Source organism: Chiloscyllium plagiosum, chromosome 1 (genome assembly GCF_004010195.1).
Source record: "Chiloscyllium plagiosum isolate BGI_BamShark_2017 chromosome 1, ASM401019v2, whole genome shotgun sequence".
In the NCBI taxonomy this organism is placed as follows: Eukaryota; Metazoa; Chordata; class Chondrichthyes; order Orectolobiformes; family Hemiscylliidae; genus Chiloscyllium; species Chiloscyllium plagiosum.
In genome coordinates, this window is record NC_057710.1 from 79,707,623 (window position 1) to 79,727,677 (window position 20,055).

A 20,055-nucleotide genomic window follows, 5' to 3' on the forward strand; every position below is an offset into this window, starting at 1 on the left:
TGCTTGGCACACTCTCCTCATTCCTGAAGAAGGGCTAATGCCCGAAACGTCGATTCTCCTGCTCCTTGGATGCTGCCTGACCTGCTGCGCTCTTCCAGCAACACATTTTCAGCAATGTTTAAAAGACACTTGGATAAGTACATGAATAGGAAAGATTTGGAGGGATATGGACCAGGTGCAGGTGGTGGGACGAGTTTAGTTTGGGATTATGGTTGGCATGGACTGAAGGGTCTGTTTCAGTGGTGTGATTCTGTAAGAGCATCCCACCTGGCCTCAGCCCCACACTCCATCCCTGTAACCCCACATATTATCATGACTAATCCATCCTCTAGACACTACAATTTAGCATGGCTAATCCTTCTAACCTGCACATTTTTGGACTAATAATCCTAAAGTTAACTTTGAAATGCAAAGGGAAGTCAATATGCTATAAAAGGCCACATATTTTTCTTTTTTAGGACTGTAAACGGAAGTTGGACTGTTACATAAATGGAATGCCAGGACAGTTTGCAACTTGAAGATGAAGTGCTTCAGTCAATGCCTGACAAATGCTTTTTCAAGCAGTAAGGGAGAATCTGAGGCTGAGTTCCTCTGAGTTCAGAATATTCTCAGGTGACAGCCCTTTAATTGGTTGAGCTGCAGAGTGCTAAAAAGCTGTAAGAGCCAGGGCAGCCTGCAAACTCAAAGCTTTCATTTTCTTCTTACTCAAAAAGTACTGAGAGACATCTGAATCCATCCCAGAAATATGGGCTTTTAATCTTCAGAATTTTCTTTACCTTGTCCGTAATTTTTTTCCACCTGTAGTATCTGTGTCAAACCCTTTGTCACGTGTCTGTCATAATTGTGAATGCTGTATGTGCAGTTAGGGTTTTGGGAGGAATATTGTTTCGGCTGCATAGTAATTATTCAAAAATTCTTCTTTCCCTACTTTTGGTTAAGTGTGCTGCAAAAAAGTTATTTTCTGTTAATAACAAAACTATGTTTGAATTGCTTTTGTCCTCAATAGCAGACAGAAATGCAAATTGGACAATTTGGTGTTCTAATTAGGATTTTATCCAGCCTAGGATCGCTTTTAGAACAATCAGGCACAATTAAGGGCACTCTCATCGCAGTCAGAATAATACTCATTGAATACATTACCTGTTCAGGATCATTTTCATCAGCAATTTCATTGCTGGCTTGAAGTGACGTTTGGACATCAATAGTTCCAGCGTCAAAATCCTCTATTTCGTCTTCTTCATTCTCATCCTCCCCACTGCCATAATTAGTCAGGGCCTGAGTTTCAGCCTTGGACAGACCTGATGATTTCAATAAATTAAAAGATCAGTTTTATATTCCTTTTCTATCGTGAATTAAACTTGCACTATACTAAGTAAATCACAAACTGAAATTGCGAGTCATTCAGATTTTAAGCTTTCCTAGATTTTTTAACACTTATATATTTTCTTTCCACAGGGCTACAATCGTCCAAAATTTTGCATTAAGTTGTGCTTCCCACTTAAGCATCTTAAAGTGTATTTACATAGTTCTACAGTTCACCAGTTCACCTCCATTTTGTTCATTTTAGTCAAACCAAATTAACTTCATAAATTCCTGAAAAACTGCTTTACCTATTTTAAAATTAATATTCAATTTATTGGATGGCACACAAAACAGAAATACCCAGAGTTCATACAGGACACAGTGAAGTGGGGTTGAAAAACCATATTTCGCCATTGAGCTTATGGAAGCGTTTTAGATCAAACCTGGCAGACCTTGGTGTGAGCTCAAATTCCACACTATCTGTGGCTTACTCTTCATTTTTACATACCTGTACAAATGATGCATCAAATTTTGGTTGGCTGAGGAAAGAGGCGGCGGCACTCTGACCTTGATAGCATAAACCATGAGAAATCCTGTGTCTTAGTTGCCCCAATCCCCCCAGAGGAGAGAACTTGCGTATGGGAGGTGGTTTTCAACACACGAAACATAATATGCATTTTACCTGCATAACAGGTAAATTATTCTGTTGAAAAGCTTCTTACTTATAGAGACACATTTTGCAGGCAGTACTTCACTGTCGACATCATCCTCCTCTCTGTCAGACAAAGCACTTTTCAATAAGAGCTCAGCTTCAGTTGACTCATTTACTTTGAGACCATCTGCATTTGCTGTTTCACTTTCATCCTTATCCTACAAAATCAAAAATTAACAGTTAAACCAAGTTTGTTACCTAGAATATTAAAAAGCTCACAAAAATCTACCAGGAATACTATTAGTTTAAACATTTAATTTGTTCAAAGAATTTGAACAAAAATGTTGATAAATCCAAACTTCTAAAGCAAATTATTCATCTTGCATAATATTCCACGGCGGTTGAGAGGACTCTGATAGAACCTAAAACATTTGTTGAAGCAATTACTTCATTAAGCCATCAAAAGTCAGATTTCTTTTAAAAAATCAGAACAACAAAAGCCACAGTCAACAGTGACCATTCACTGATTTCTTTTTTTCAGTCAGACTTACTTTGTCTTCATCTTCAAGCTCTTCTGCAGAGGAACCATTCTCTTTGAAATGCTGTTTCTCCTGTTAAAAGGAATATTTTTAGTACAATACCTTATAAAACAGCTTTCACCGCAAACTAAAGTATGTATCATTTCATGCTGGTTGTCTAAAAAATATGCCTTTACTATTCCTTTCATAGACCTGGGCAAATTCCAACAACAGAATACACTTTCATATGACCAAAAATGGGGAGATGCCCTAATATTATCATCGCTAATATTATCATCGCTAGACTAGTAATGCAGAGATGCAGTTTAAAATACCGCCATGGTAGAGGGTGAAATTTTAACTCAGTAAAAATCTGGAATTAAGCATCTAAATGATAACCATAAAACCATTGTCAGTTGGGGGAAAAAAAGCTACTTGGTTCACTAATGTCCTTGAGGGAAGGTAGCTGCCTTTCTTATCTGGTCTGGCCTACCTCCAGATCCACAACAATGTAGTTGACTCTTAACTGCCTTGAAAAAATAAGGGACAAGTAACAAATGCTGGTTAATCCAGCGATGCCCCTGCCCCAAGAATGAATAAAAAGAACAATCTCATGCTTAGACTTCTTAGTCCACAAGCATCCAGTAAAGAAATTGTACAGAGATTATATTCCCAGTTTGAACATTTTCCAGATTAAAATTATTTCAATATCTACTTACAAATGCCAATGAATTCTTTTTCTCACTTACAATTATTGTTCAAGCCACACAAATATTCAAACAAACATATTTGCAAGTTTAGAAAGTGTATGTAAACACAAGCGCATTACCACACCTCAGTTGTATAACGTTGTTTAAAAGATGCAACTTCTTTTAGTCTTTTGCATCTTTGCTTTGCTGCCACACTGCTGTTATCCAAATCTTGCATAAGTCTGAAGAATGCGAGTTCATTAAACAAAATCTCTGAGATTTCCACCAGCAAATCCTCCCCACATTCCTTGAGTTTTCTACCAGCAAACTTTGCCAGTGAATCCTACATGAATAAATCAAAGCTTCAATCATGGAACATGTAATCAGAAGTCAACAATTCATTTGATCATGGTTGATTAATAACCCATTTCTTAACTGAAAAAAAATCAGTATCAATTTTGAAATTTTCAGTTGATACAGAATCTACAATTTTTGTTAGTGAATGAGTTCCAGATTTCACCCCACCCATTACAGGTGTGAATACGCTTTCTGAGTTCACCCCTAAAGAACCTTGATTTCTCTCTTTTGAATTGTGACACCGAAGAGTTCCCTTGGTACTCCAAAATTAGATAAATAAATCATTTAAACTAATTCCATAAAAACATAACCCTTGCTCTTCTGGATGAGATGAAAACTCTGCAGCCCTTCCATGTCCAATCATGAATATGGTGAATAAATTACTCACGAGATGGAGTAACTCCAAATACACACTTATCCTGTGTGAATGTGCAGCCTAGCAAATCAGTGCAAAGAACAAGGCTGAAGCATTTGCGATTCCATTTAAAAAGTCATGAGCTGAAACTGCTTCTCTCTCCACCTATGCTGCCGGCTGTGATGAGTTATTCAAGTTTTTATTTCAGGCATCCAGCTTCAAGAATATTTTGTTTGTGAAGCATTTGCCATCAGCTTCAGGCACAAGTGCCAGTGCATGCTCAGTTAGTGATGACTGGTGGATTTCCCATGGCAACACCTCCACCAATTAGAGTCTATTTGATAGCCAATCAGGTACTACTCTTAAGATACATATGTAGCTTGTTCTTTATATCAATACATTGAGTTTTTTCTTGATTATTGCAAGACAAAATGTTTTGACAAAATGTGTTTATTTTCATCACTAAAGTTCTGTACAACCAAATCAATAAAAATTTACTTGTACTTCTTGCAATTTAACTCTCTAAGACATTGACTGCACATAACATGATATTTTCTACAAACACGCACTTTGCTGAATATCTCCATTTTTAAGATATTAATCCAAATTTGCTGGGATAGCCAAAATGATGTTAATGAAATCACATGAAATGAGGAAAAAAGAACATATAAAGCCTGAACCTGTATGAACACATAAGGCCTCCAGGAGTAGTTAACAAATATATGCTGAGAACACCAATACCAGAGAAATGATTTAAGTGTTCAAACAGCTGTCTGACCGTTTCAACTCTCCATAAGACTAATAACTGAAATTTCAAATGATTTATCTCCCTCTCTCGCCCTATTTGCTGCCCAAAGATTGCTAGTCACGAGTCCACTGTCATGGTATTACAATGGTATAAGAAAGACAGATTCCAAGAGCAACCTTGGTCATTATGAGGACTGAATCTGTGCTGTTGGCATTACTAAAGCACAGTCTAACAAATTGAGTTAAATCTGCCTCTAACAGACTTCTTAAATGTGTAAATGCCTAAATGCCTATGAGATTAAACATGACTTATCTGACAACCTAAATACTACAATGCCTGACTTTTAAAAATTATTTATTTATAGTTATCCTCATTTTTCATTGCAATAAACTTTTAATAATTTAGAACAGATAGTGCAGATAACAACTTTGGACAGATTTTGTTCATGTGGCTTTGATTTACCATAGCGTGCAATCTGTTTCTTTCATCCCCCTTGAACACCATTGCAGGATAATACTGCAACTTGCTTCCACACAAGTGAGATTCCTGTCCAAGCTATCACAAACTTATATTTTTATCTTAGGTCTGGGTTTGTACACTACCACCTAACGTAAAATCTGGGCTATTGCATATTATTTAAAAGATGTTCCCTGTTTACCAAATTGATAACTAATTCTGATGTGTTACTCAGCATTATGTCATTTGGCCCGTTACCAAGTTAGTTCTAAAACTTGGGGGATTTTAGCTATGAAGAAAGGCTGGATACACTGGGTTTGTTTTCAATGGAACGCAGGAGGTGGAGGTGACCTGGTAAAAGTTTATAACATTGTGAATGACATGGAGAGTGGAAAGTATGAGGCTTTTCCCCCAGGATGGAGAGGTCAATTATTAGCAGACACAAGTTCAAGGTGCAGTGGGGGATGGTTAGAAGAGCTATGCGTGACAAGTTTTTCACACAAGGGGTGGTGAGTGCCTGAAACATGCTGCCAGAGGTGGCGGTGACAGAAAGAGACACAACAGCAGCATTCAAGAAGCACCTAGAAGAAAACATGAATAGGAAGAGAACAGAGGGATATGGATCCTGTAAGAGAAGACAGTTTAAGTATGGAAGGGCAAAATGTGACAGCGCAAGCTTGGAGGGCTGCATGACCTGTTCCTGTGCTGCGTTGTTCTTTGTAAAACATTGTTCTAGAAATTCCTGGAATTTCTAAATGGGTCAGATACAAAGGAATTCAGTGGCATCATGAATTGCTGCTAATCTGCACTTCTCATCCGGTGATTTAAATGTTCAAAGGATTCACCTCTACAGATATCCAAATCAAAAGTAGAGAAGTTGGGTTATAAAGAACCTTGATTAGATCACAATTATGATATCACATGAGATCACAGAAGCACTGGAAAAGTGCAAAAAAAATTACAAGTCTGTCATTAGAATTGAGAAGACACAATTATCATGATAGAGTGAACAGACTGGGGTTCTTTTCTCTGGAAAAAAAGATCTGTTTGAGGCTAATTAACACAAGGTGTACTGCAGAAACTCACTAAAGTTGCTTAGACTGCACCTTCCAAACCCAAACCTACTGCCATTTAGAATGACATGGGCAACAGATAATTGGGAACACAGCCACTTGAGAATTCTCACAGTCATTTCACCATCCCTAGTTGGAACTATATCACTGTTCCTTGACTGTTTTAGAGCCAAAATGGAATTCCTTCCCCAATAGCATTGTGGGGCATGCTGACGCCAAATGGACTGCAAGAAGGCAGTTTCTCTGGGGAATCTAGGGATGGGAATAAACACTGGCAAAATCCTTAAATAAACAAAAAGGTTGTTGGATATAATAGAAATAGAAATAAAAATAAGTTCAGAAAAAACCTCTTGATATGGAGCAGTAAGAACGTGGAATGTGCTACATTCTGGAAGTTGAGGTGATTTGAATAGATGCATTTCAGAGTAAGCTAGATCAGGCAGAACAGTAAAAGGAATGCAAGGCTGTTATAAGAATAAGATAAGGTGAGAGAAGGCTCACATAAATCAGAGACACCATTATACATTTGTGGGACCATGGGCATGTTTCTGTGCTGTAGAGATCTGCATAATTCTATGTATTTATAGATAACCCAATTCAACACAAGTGTCAGAATATCTCAAGCAGCTCCTACCATTGACTTACATACTATACTATTCCCTGATCATCCATACACAAATCCTTTTTGTACTGCAGTAATTAAATAAGTGATCAGTATCGCTGCTACACCTCCTTTCACAATTTCCCTATTCTTTACAATGATCCTAAAGCCTGGAATACTTAGCTCCCATCATGCTCAGCTTGTAGCCAAGAGGTGATAATGAAACTGCATCATGAGGTTTTATGCTGAATTCTTGTCTTTAATTCACCAGATTTTATATATATACACACACACACACACGCAATACTCTCATTTGGATAATTATCTAAACCAGGATCAGTTATTCAACTGATCCTTTTTGGACTTTAGTTTACAGCAACATGCATTTTTTTTTGGATTGCTTGGATGATTTAATTATGTAGTCCCTTTAAATTCTTCTGCATAGCTTAACACATACATTAATTTAAAGGCCAACTTGCACATTGCCTAAATGGAAGGTTCTGGTTGCTACAAGATCATACAGCTTAGGGGAAGTCGTAAGTGTGGTTTTCAATCTACCCAGTGCACTAGTACATTCAGAAACAAACAAACTCAGATGATGATGTCAATATATATTAAGTGCATTTAAAAAATATTTCAAAACAAACTGAACTGTAATGGGCAGTTAAAAAACAAACCTGAAGTATGGCACCAAGTTGATCATGGAAGAACTTGACAAACTCCTTGCTTTCATCATTCTGTTGTGTGAGGGCCAAGACCATGCGTCCAATAGTAGTTAGTAACTGTGGGGAGCACACATCATCCATATGTTCCTGAAAAGAACAAGTTAGCAGAACAAAGTTGTAATTGTATGTTTATCATTAGGAACATCATTGGCTTATTTATATTGATTTTCTTTCCATTCTTTGGCTCAAGTACAAGCTTCATGCATAGATCAGCATCACTTAACTCAAGACAGAGTTTCTGTAGCTGTATGAAAATGAAAACTTTTCTCAAACTTCAACTTTCCAAGGTTTTTCTCTCTGTCTGACACAAAAGCAATTTTGCTAATCAAAAGGCAGAAAGAAAAAAAGAGCAATTCTAATCGCACATCAGAAGGTAGTCGTTAGCCACCTTTATAATCCATTGCACTCCATGTGGTGGAGGTGCACCTAATGAGCTATAAAGAAGGGAGATTCTATGACACTGAAGGAATGATGACCTAGTTCCTCAGCAGGATTGTGTTCATCTTGGAGGGGAACTTGCAGGTGGTGTTGTATTCATGTATCTTCTGCCTGTCCTTCTAAACACAGAGTTCATAAATTTGGAATATGTCAAAGGAGCTTGGGTGAGTTGAGGCAGTGTGACTTGTAGATGATAGCAAAGCATCTTGGGAAGATGTTAGAATCTATTATAAAGGACGCAAACAAACAGCATTTGGAAATACAAAATGTGATCAAGCAGAGTTCACGAAGGGAATCATGCCTCACAAATTCATTACAATTCATGGAGAATGTATCAAGCAGGATAGCGAAATGTCAATCAGTAGATATATTTGGATTTCCAGAAAGTGTTTGGTCAGGTACTACACAGAATGTTACTTAATAAGAGCCCACAGTGTTTGGGTAGGAAATGAGCTTGGACAGAAAACTGGCTACCTGATAGACAGAGTAAAAAGGTGTACGGGCAACATTTTCAGGATGGTGAACTGTAACTCGCAGAGTGCCACAGGGATCAGTGCTGGGGACACAATTATTTGCAATATATATTGGCATGGATTTTCTGATGGCTTGACAGTCATTATTCCAGCGTAGACGAAAGTTGTGCGTGGGATCCCTGCAGTGTCCCTATTGCAGCAGTGAAATTGCCCAGGAAATTGCTCTATGCTTGGAACTTTTCAGTGAAATCAGAGAATTCAATGGGGTTCTGACAAAATTATGTAAATTACTACTCAGGAAAAGTTAAATTATTAAATACATAAACTCCTGAGAGGTAAATATTCAAATGACCTCATACATACTCATTAAACTCCCAACTACACCTTTGTGAGATGAATTGCGTAACCAGACCTCAACCCAACTCCCTCTTCCCAGGGGCTGCACCCGACTCCTCATCACCCCTGCTGCTGCATACAATCACCCCTTCACACACACTGCATTGGTCTCGTGCTCCCCTTCACTGGACCCATTCCCCACTAAGCACCTAAACTCCCTCCCCGTGCTTCACTCTCAACATCCACTGCCCCCAAGACTTCCCCTTCTCCAGACCTGGTGTGACTGTTCACTGCAATCACCACCTGTTCAATACTCAACCCCGCCCCCTTCTTCACAGTGCAGATCGCGCCTCCATGTTCCCCTGCTCTGTAACCCTTTCCCCCCCACTGTTAGACAAGCTTTCCTTGTTCCCCTGCCACCAGACATGAACACCCTCAACACCTGACCACCCCCTGCCTGCAGACACTACACCCACATTCCCTGTACTCAGGTTCAGCAGGTAACAGGGAAGGCAATAGAATGTTGATCTTTACTTCAAATGGATTGGAGTATAAGAATAGAGAGATCTTGCTAAACTACACAGGCACTAGTCAGACCACAGCTGGAATACTGTGAACAGTTTTGTCTCTTTATCTAAGGTCAGAAGAACTGGCATTGGTTGAGAGGGTTCCTAGGTTGATTCTGGGTATGGAAGGGTTTTCTCACGAAGGAGAGCTTGAGTAGATTGGACTTATAGCCACTGGAGTTTTGAAGAATGTTGCATTATTGAACCATAAGATTCTTGGGGAGCTTCAGATTGTTGATGCCAAAAGTCATCTCCTGTTGTGGGAAAATCTCAGACCAGACAGCAGAATCTCAAGAGTCTGTCACCCATTGAAGACAGATGAGGAGGGAGTTCTTTCTCTCACAGGATGATGAATTTGTGGAATTCTCTACCACAGAATAATGTTAAGGCTGGATTGTTAAGCATATTCAGGGCTGAGATCTGACCATCCCATTCACTTAAATAAAAATAACCAATTGTCTATGGGGCCAGGTTTGGGTTTCAACTTGGCTAGTGGCACCATCAGCTGAGACCATAACAAAAGCAAAATTGTAACCAGGGCACTGAAATCAGAAGATGGTACATAGATCAGAGCAAGCGGAATAGTGAGCAAAGATCTGGCAGATCAACTTTAGCGTGGGAAAATGAACTTATCCACTTTAGCAGAAAGCATGCAAGGTAAGGTGTTTGTAACTGTACTCTAAATGAAAATAATAAAAATGGTTTATCCTGTTTGGACGCCATTTTGTTCAACTTTTGCAATTAAGTGAATAAGAGGTGTTATCAGTATAATGTGCTAAAATAACAAGATGAATGCTTTCTCACATGTTACCAAATCTGGAATCTACGTATTTACAATGTTAAGAAATGAAACAGAAATTACCAAGTTTCTCAATGATGTTAAAAGTTGAGAAAAAAAACTTTAAAGAAGCAAATGCTTCATTAAAACACTGTTTTACTTGTAGCTCACCTTCAGAAACGGAATTACTTCTGCCATGATGGCCTTTATTTGCTTGTCCAGTTGTTGTGTGTCTACGCGAGGGCAAGTAACATTAGAAGCATCAGGAACACTGTCTGTTGTACAGCTATTTCCAGCGTTATACCCATCTGAATTTATCACAGAAGGAAAAGTACAGATATTTAATTGTTCTACTTTGTCACATTAAAAATAAAGTGATCTAAAAAAGAAATTTTATTTTCAAGTGACTGCGGACAATATCCAGGCTCGTAGCAAACAATAGCCATCTGCAACTCTCTGTGACATTCAAATGCATCATCACACCTCTCATTAGCAACACCTTGAGCATCACTGCTCAGAATTTTAATTGGACCAGATATACAAGTACAGTGGCTACAGGAGCAGGTCAGAGGCAGGAAATTCTGCAGTAATTCATCATTTGATTTTTAAAACCTATTCAACATAGACAAATCAGGAGTACGATGGAATACAGCGTGAAACAGGTTTATATGCTGGAACAGGTTGATGTTAAGAAGGAGGATATGCTGAATATTTGGAAAACATGAGGATAGATAAGTCCCCTGGGATAGGGACAGGATATACCCAAGGTTACTACAGGAGGCAAGGGAGGAGATTGCTGCGTCTTTGGCAATGATCTTCGCATCTTCACTGTCCATTGGAGTAGTATCAGATGATCGGTGGGTAGCGAATGTTATTTCCTTGTTTAACAAAGGGAATAGGGATAATCCTAGGAATTACAGACCAGTCAGTCAGTCAGTCTTACGTCTGTGGCCGGCAAATTATCAGAGAGGATTCCGACAGACAGGATTTATGATTACTTGGAAAACCATAGTTTGATTAGAGATAGTTAGCATGGCTTTGAGAGGGGTGGGTCATGCCTCACAAGCCTTGTTGAATTCTTGAGGATGTGACGGCACAGTGGGCAGCACGGTGGCACAGTGGTTAGCAGTGTTGCCTCACAGCGCCAGAGACCCGGGTTCAATCCCCGCCTCAGGCGACTGACTGTGTGGAGTTTGCACGTTCTCCCCGTGTCTGCGTGGCTTTCCTCCGGGTGCTCCGGTTTCCTTCCACAGTCCAAAGATGTGCAGGTCAGGTGAATTGGCCATGCTAAATTGCACGTAGTGTTAGGTATAGGGGTAAATGTAGGGGTATGGGTGGGTTGCGCTTCGGCGGGTCGGTGTAAACTTGTTGGGCCGAAGGGCCTGTTTCCATACTGTAATGTAATGTAATGTAATCTAATCTAATTGATGAAGCTAGAGCAGTGGATGTGGTGTACGTCGATTTTAGCAAGGTGTTTAATAAGATTCCCCATGGTAGGCTCATTCAGAAAGTAAGGTGGCATGGGATACAAGGGAATTTAGCTGTCTGGATACAGAACTGGCTGGCCCACAGAAGACATATCGTGGTAGTAGATGGAAAGTATTCAGCTTAGAGCTTGGTGTCCAGTGGTGTTCTGCAGGAATCTGTTCTGGGATCTTGACTCTTTACGATTTTTATAAACATCTTGGATAGTGCGAAGGGATGTTGCAGGTTGCAATGAGATATTGACAGGGTGCAGAACTGGGCTGGGGAATAAGTGGCAAGAGTTCAACCTGGAAAAGTGTGACATGATTCATTTTGGTAGGTTGAATTTGAATGCAGAATACAAGATAAAAGGGATTCTTAGCAGTGTGGGGGAACAGAGGGATCCTGGGTCCATGTCCACAGATCCCTGAAAGTTTGCCACCCAAGTTGATAGGGTTGTTTAGAAAGCATCTGGTGTGTTGGCTTTTATTAGTGGGTGGGATTGAGGTTAAGGGCCGCGAGGTTATGCTGCAGCTTTATACAGTCCTGGTTAAACCATACTTGGAATATTGTGTTCAGTTTTGATCACCTCGTTATAGGAAGGATGTGGTAACTTTAGAGGTGCAGAGGAGATTTACTAGGATGCTGCATGGACTGGATAGCATGTCTTATGATAAAAGGTTGAGGGAGCTAAAGGTTTTCTTATTGGAGCGAAGAAGGGTGTGAGGTAACTTGATAGAGGTGTACAACATGATGAGAGGCCTGGCCAGAATGAATAGTTAGAGACTTTTTCCCAGGGCAGAAATGACCATCACAAGGGGGCATAATTTTGAGGTGAATGGAGGAAGGTGTAGGGGAGATGTCAGAGGTCGTTTCTTTACACAGAGAGTGGCAGATGCATGGAATGCACTACCAGCGGTGGTAATAGAGTAAGGTACATTAGGGAAATTTAAGTGACTTTTGGATAGACACATGGATGATAGTAAAATGAAGGCTACATAGGTTAGTTTGATCTTAGAGTAGGATAAAGGATCAGCACAACAACAAGGGCTGAAGGGCCTGTCCTGTGCCGAACAGTTCTATGTTCAATGTACTCTAGACTTCCCTGGATGAGTGCAGCTCCAACAAGCACTCAACAAGCTTGATACCACCCAAGATAAACCCACTTGATTGGTACTCCATCCACCACCTTGAATATTAGTTCCCTCCTCTTGCACGAGAGCATAGGCAGCAGTGCATACAATCTAGAAGATGCATTTCAGCAATAAGGGTTCCTTCAACCACACCTTCCAAAGATGGAACCTCTATTTTCTAGAAAAACAAGGGCAGGAGGTATGCAAATTTCACTCACCATCCTAATATGAAACATAGCGCCATCATCAGTGTATGAATATCATAGAAATTGTGGAACAACGGAACAGAGAATGGTTTGAGACTTCGTAAGTTCAAGGTGTTGAATCATTATTGCACTACATCAGGGAACAGGAAAATTACCTCGACCCTAGGCTCCAGGAGGCAGTCTTGAGATTAGATAATTCAAAATTGGTTTGTGATCAGGAACAGGAGTATGTGACTGCAGGTGAGGCAGATATAAGGTTCCAGGAGGTTAAAAGAGAGGAACCTCAACTCCTGCAAGTGTCCAACATTTATGAGATTCTTGCAGGTTGTGTAGATGGCAGGGAGGGAAAGGAAACTAACTATGGGACCTTCGTACAGTCAGGAAGGCAATACTGCATGTCGTGTATCAGGGTTAAGGACACCTCCTCTTGGCTGAAAAACTTGTAGAGGGATGAGAGGGGTCCAGTATTGTTGACCACGTTGGTACCAATGACACTGGTAGGATGAAAAAGGAGATTTCACTGCAAGGCCTTGAACGATTAGGAGCTAAATTAGAAAGAATACCTCCAAGGTAATAATCTCCGGATTACAACCTGAGCCACAGCCAAACTGACGTGGGGTAAATAAAGTCAAGGAGTTAAATTCGTGGCTCAAAGATTGGTGTAGGTACAATGACTTTCAGTTTGAGAGGCACCGGTACCAGTACTGGGTTGGAAGAAGTTAGCTTGATGGGATCAGCTTCACATGAACCATACTGGAACCAATTCACTGGCATATCTAGAACTGCAGAGAGGGATTTAAACTAATTGGATGAGGAGAGGGAATGAAATAAATGTGTGGATAAAGGTTTCAGCAGCAAACAAACTGAAGACTTACACTGTTTCAGGGGTAGAAAAAGATAGTCTTCAATAATAGTATTGATATTTCTTCCAAAACACAACTTAGGGGTCAAAGTTGGCATTACGATTGCATTAAGAAAGGTTCTGCTTTACTCAGAATTTATTGTCTCATTGGTATTGTGGACTCTAGAGTTAAATCAAGGAAGTCAGCCAAGATAGAGCTTCATGTCATTAGCAGAATGAGTTTAATAATCTACAGCAATGAATCAATTCAGTTAAAAACAAACCACAGCCTAATTATTTAACATTAGTATTCATTGTTGCTTCCAGTGGATTTTTCTTTTCTGGGAAGTATCTTGCATTTGTCAAACATGGCAAAGTCACAAGAAATTGTACAAAAAGTAGGTAAATCAATATTTTCCAGAGGTTAATTTGTTCATTTTCAGAGTGAACAACTGTGACACAATTCCCCACAGTCACTTCACAGATGACCATAGGAAGGTAGAATTTGCAAGTATGTGGTGACAAGATGAAGTGACGACTTCTGACGAAAGGAGGTTGACACTCCAGCTAAAAGTGTAGTTGATATTCCATGTTATGATGACCTTAAATATCTGACCCTCCTGTTCTTCAGACCTCTGAAATTTTTATCCAGTTACTTAGACAGACTTTGCCAATTTGAATGGGAATTTGAGTCAGATCAGTGCACTGATTTGATTTTTCAACCTTGCTTGCTATTGCTTAGACAGGGTTTAACAAATAAAAACACAAGAAGTATGAGCAAGTGACCAAACTGTCCCTCAGGTCTACCCCATAGAGCCCCAGATCATGACTGATCTACTGCTCAACACCACATCCCAATTTTGAGATATCAACATCTCTCTCTGCTGTAAATATACTCAACAACTGAGCATCCACAATTATCTAGGGTGGACAATTTCAAGGATTCACAACCTTCTGAACAGAAGTTTCTCATTATCTCAATCAACGAATTATCCTCTTATCCTGAAACTGTGTCTGTGTGTTACAGATTCTCCAAGCAATTATACTTTTCGATGAGATCAGCTCTCATTCTTTTAAATTCAAGCATATAAAAGGTTCAATTTACCAGCCTCACAGGAGAATTCTGATCGCATGAACACCTAAAATGGAAGTAAACAGGGATCAAAACTGCACACAGTAAACCAGACATGGTTTTGCTAGTGCCCTGTAATAGCTGTAGCAGGACTTGCTTGTTCCTGTATGCTAGGTTCCTTACAATAAAGCAACATGCATTTGCTTTTCTACTTACTACCAAAGTGAATAACCTCACTGCTGCACATTATACTCGCTCTGCCACCTTGAAGCTCATACATTTAACTGTCTATATTTCTCTGCAGTGTTTGTGCCTTGCTGTCAGTTTACATTCGCTGCTAGTTTTGTATTGCCTGAAAACTCTCAGACTCTTTGTCCAAGTTGTTAATAAAGATTACAAGTAGCCTAGGCCCCAATATGGATCCGTGTAGCACTCCTCTAATATCAGCTTGCTGACTTGAAAATGCCATCTAATTCTTGCTCTCTACTTCCTGTCCATTAACTAGTTCTCTATTCATGTCGTATTACCCCATATTCTATGCATCTTAAAACATTTTGGAAATCCAAGTACATCATTACTGACTCCTCCTCAGCTACTACTTACATCCCTGAAGGAAAATTCTAATAAATTGAAATGACACAAAACTTAAATGTATTCTGAACTGTGAGGTTGGAAGAACAAAGACAGCCAATATAAAAGGAAGTGTAAAATTGTCAAGGAGGTGCGAGGGCACAGCAAGTTGAGAAAGCTGTTAATAAAACATACAGAATTCTGAGCCTTACAAATAGGAGCATGAACTCCAAAAATTAGAATGTTTGATAAGTGGTATAAATCACTAGTTTGGACTCAATTATGTCCAATTCTAAGAACTACATGTTTGAAAGGACATGAAGGCATGAAATATGCAGAAAAGATTGATGCAGATGAAACTCTGGAGCTGAGGAACTTCAGTTACATGGATGGATTGTAGAAGCGAGGGGTGTAATTATTGGTTAAAATAGTGGCAATCTTTGGCAAAGCTGATCAAAATCACGACAGATTAACAGAGAAGACAGGGAAAAACTATGCCTGTTAGTGGAAGGATCAAGAACCAGAAGAGACAGAGTCAAGATCAGAACTGGACACAGAAATCATTCTTTTTCTCTTGCATTGATAATTATCCATGTATTTGTGATTAGAAACTAAACAAATGAGGGTAATAATGTTCCAATACCTTCAGCCATCAATCAAGAACTGTTCTGAACATGAGTCATGAAGAATTAACTGTATTTCTCTTCCCAGATGCTGCTAGACTTCTGGAGTACAATCAGCATTCTCAGTGTTTGAAACTATCTCATCGACTGCCTTTCAAAAACCTTACAACTGAGTGATTGGAAAATATGTTACTAGCTACCCAACTATTTATGCACTAAGCACACATTCACATCATTTCACATTCAACAGTTATTCTAAATTACCTTCAACACATTCAATGGCACTGGTACAGAGATCAATCTGGTTATTTTCAAATTTCATGTGTTCATACTCTCTCATCCTAGACAAGGCCTTGTCTAAGTGAATGACAGTATTACCTGTATTCATAAAAAACACATGTTTAGATTTAGATTAGATTAGATTAGATTACAGTGTGGAAACAGGCCCTTCGGCCCAACAAGTCCACACCGACCCGCCGAAGCGAAACCCACCCATACCCCTACATTTACCCCTTACCTAACACTATGGGCAATTTAGTATGGCCAATTCACCTGACCCTGCACATTTTTGGACTGTGGGAGGAAACCGGAGCACCCGGAGGAAACCCACGCAGACACGGGGAGAACGTGCAAACTCCACACAGTCATTCGCCTGAGGCGGGAATTGAACCCGGGTCTCTGGCGCTGTGAGGCAGCAGTGCTTACCACTGTGCCACCGTGTCGTAGAAAGACAGATTTTTTGCAGACATTTGAAACAGTGACAGGAGAAGACAGATTTTTTGCAGACATTTGAAACAGTGACAGGAGACCAAATTACAAAGCAACACTTCTAATCTGAACATTATAGAGATGCGTATGTTGAAGTCATAAGAACAGCTTTCCTAACTGTTGACAATAGAGACTAAAAACGACCATTACACACGGTATTAGGAAATTGCACCTTAACTACCAAATTCAGAATTTATATTAAAATGACATTTAACAAGCATTTTTAAAAAAATATTATAACACAATCCAATGTCGCATGAAGTAATCAGATAAATTCAGGAAATTTAAATCTTATTTCATTACATTCATGAAAAGATTATTGTTCAATTGAAAATTTGTTTAAACAATAATATATATGGAACCTTACCTAGATCATCATTAGCAAAGGGTTCTAAGTTGGAAGTAGAAGACAACATGCTGGCATTTTTTAAGGATTCTATATATTCTGCATCTTCATGCTGCTGAAGATCTATCTTGGCTTGATGGTCAGTAGCTTTTCCACAGACGTCCTATAAATGCATTACGGGAAAATATGACTCAGCTGCAAGTATTGTGCAATAATTGCCACCTGTAACAGATTCTTCTGACAGACTAGTCAACACTTACCCTTCAAATAATTTCACTGAAACAGATTAGCTGACCCTTTATTATGTCATTTCAGAGAACCTCTTACGCACAATTCGGCCAGTGAATTCGTCTTCATAAAGCAAACATATTTCAAAAGCAATTAATAGGCTGCAAAATATTAATATACTTAGGTCATGGAGGGGACATTATGAATGCAAGCCTGTTCATTTTCTTCCCTGTCCCAACTATCCCTTTGCACTCTTAATCAGATCCGTTCTTAAATTTTTATTTATACTTCAATGGATTCTCTTCTCACTTCTCCCCATGTGCCTTGCTACTCTCCAAGCCATGAAGTGCAGATAATATTGCCAAATTTTCAAATGAAACCCAAATCACACAAAAATAAAGCAACTCTTTTTTCGTATTACAAAATCTCTCATTCTTCCCTCCACTGATTAATCAGATAGGCACTTCAACCTAATACTTCACTTTCCAGCTCCCTTTGCATTCATTTGCCGCTTTAATTGTGCCTCGGGTTCCCACATGTTCTTCTGCGGATTTGTCCTTTGCCATATTCTTTTCACGTCATCAGTTCCTTAATTGCTGGTCTTTGGTTTTTTCACTTGTTGAAATTTCACTTTTACTTCTTTTAATTGTACATTCTTGACCTCCTTTCAGCTTTTCAGCAATGTTTGAATCCTCAAGTAGTCTGTTGCATCATAGCTCCGGAAAACCCAACTCAAAAGTCAAAAATAACATTGTGTATAACTATGTCCATGGCAAATTATCCTTCCTCATCCTTCTTGCCATATATGTTCCATGATAAAGGTGCATACTGTACATATATTATGAGGAATACTTTGTCAGAGTTGAGTGTTGAGATTACAAATGACTGAGATTTTCAGCTGAAGATGAGCTGAGAGAGAGTTGCAAAATAGCAATGTTACAAAGGTTGAAGTAGGTCATTTTGATGATATATTGATGTGTGCTCGGGAGCTGCAATATTGTGAAACTGGTTGAAATTTGATGTTGCCGATAATGTTAAGATCCTATATACATTCGTATAGTTTTGGTTTCTTTTCTCTTGCAATAAACTTGCTTTTTTTGGTTCATGAACATTAACAGGCATATGTATGTGTGTTCTGCGACTGCCTGGGATCTGACTTGTGCAGTATTTACCACCAGCTAGAATCATGAGAGCTCTCTTTAACATGACTGTCACAAAAACACACTCGAGGGTGTGATGCTGGAAAAGCTCAGCAGGTCAGGCAGCATCCGAGGAGCAGGAGAATCGACATTTCGGGCATAAGCCCTTCATCAGGGATGAGAAGACTTGTGGGTCAGTGGGCTCTGCCATTTGGAGGGGGCTGTGTGGTTGGGAGGGAAGGTAGCAGAGAATGCAATAGGTAGATGAAGGTGGGAGGTGTTAGATCAGAGAGGCAGGTGGAGTGGATAGATGGGAAAGACGAAGGACACGCCAAGGGTGCGGTGCCAACAATGTACAGGTCAGGGAGGGCAGTGCCAACAATGGACAGATCAGGAGGGCAGTGCCGATGATAGACAGATTTATGCCCAAAACGTCGATTCTCCTGTTTCTCGGATGCTGCCTGACCTGCTGTGCTTTTCCAGAACCACACTCTCGACTCTGATCTCCAGCATCTGCAGTCCTCACTTTCTCCTCGACTGAAGTCACACTCCAATGTTTTTCCTCTATTTTCCAGCTGAATATTCCTGCTCTCAAATGGTTCCAGTCTTGCCTGCCTAGTTATAGACAAAGGATAACTTGCAGTGGCTTCTGTTTTTACTTTCACAACATTATTTTGGCTCCTATTGTACTTCTCATCTGTATACAGCCTCAAATGACAACCAAGAATACATCAGATTTCACACGTATGCTGAAAATATCCAACTCTAACTCACTGCCACTTCCCTTGAACCTTGTGTCCCGGAATGCTCACACTACTTTTGCAACTACTAGTGTTGGATGCGTACTAAAATATTAGGCAAATTCTAATTCTTAGCCACTCATTTCACTGCTCTTGATTGTCATCGCCCAAGGTAGAATGAGAGAAATCAGAACATTGCAACTTCTGACCAGTCCACATATTATTAAAATCACCTATTTTGAACTCTAACTTTGCTAGTCTCCAACCCTGTCTCAGCTTATCTGCAGTTGAAAATCTTAACCAAATGTAATCTCAAGACTCAACTATCACAAAGTACTCCTGACAAGTGGGGCTGACCTTCCACATTACAGAAAATTTCAGAAATAATCCAAAACTCTGCTGTCCATTAACTCAGTTACATTAAATCTCATTCACTAATTCATTATCAATTATTTGATTTTAAAAATCTTCATCTCAGTTTCCAAATCCCTCCTTGGGTTTCACCCTCCCATCTTTTAAGCCTCCTCCATCCCAACAATGTTTTGACATCTGTGTTGCTCCAACTTGCACATGCCATCTCTAAAAGCTCCACCATCTAAACTCTTGACTATTCTTTGTGAACCTTTCCATCTCTGACACACTTTTCTTTTTGAAGGCGTTTCCTAGAATTTATCGCTGTCCAAATATTCCTTTCTCTTAAGGCTAAACCAATCAAAAAGGTATGGGAGAAAGTGGGAACAGGACATTGAACTGAATGATCATATTAAATGGCAGAGCAAGGTTAAAGAGCCAAATGGCTTACTTCTGCTCCTATCTTCTCTTCCTATGTAGTACATCAAATCAGGTGTCACATTTCCC

General features: G+C 39.5%; 1 protein-coding gene across 8 annotated transcripts in view; it reads right to left on the bottom strand.

Moving 5' to 3' along the window:
- pcm1 (pericentriolar material 1) overlaps nt 1–20,055 on the bottom strand; it is a 149,095-nt gene that overhangs the window by 19,763 nt on the left and 109,277 nt on the right. For 7 of the 8 annotated variants that reach the window (XM_043689926.1, XM_043689950.1, XM_043689942.1 and 4 more), the window contains 8 exons: nt 17,112–17,253; nt 16,241–16,354; nt 10,239–10,375; nt 7,429–7,563; nt 3,307–3,504; nt 2,506–2,565; nt 2,025–2,172; nt 1,141–1,298 (listed from right to left, as the gene is read on the bottom strand). In XM_043689926.1, the coding sequence (XP_043545861.1) occupies nt 1,141–1,298; nt 2,025–2,172; nt 2,506–2,565; nt 3,307–3,504; nt 7,429–7,563; nt 10,239–10,375; nt 16,241–16,354; nt 17,112–17,253 (1,092 nt within the window). The remainder of the gene's footprint in view (nt 1–1,140; nt 1,299–2,024; nt 2,173–2,505; nt 2,566–3,306; nt 3,505–7,428; nt 7,564–10,238; nt 10,376–16,240; nt 16,355–17,111; nt 17,254–20,055) is intronic. The other variant, XM_043689959.1, reaches the window with a different exon arrangement.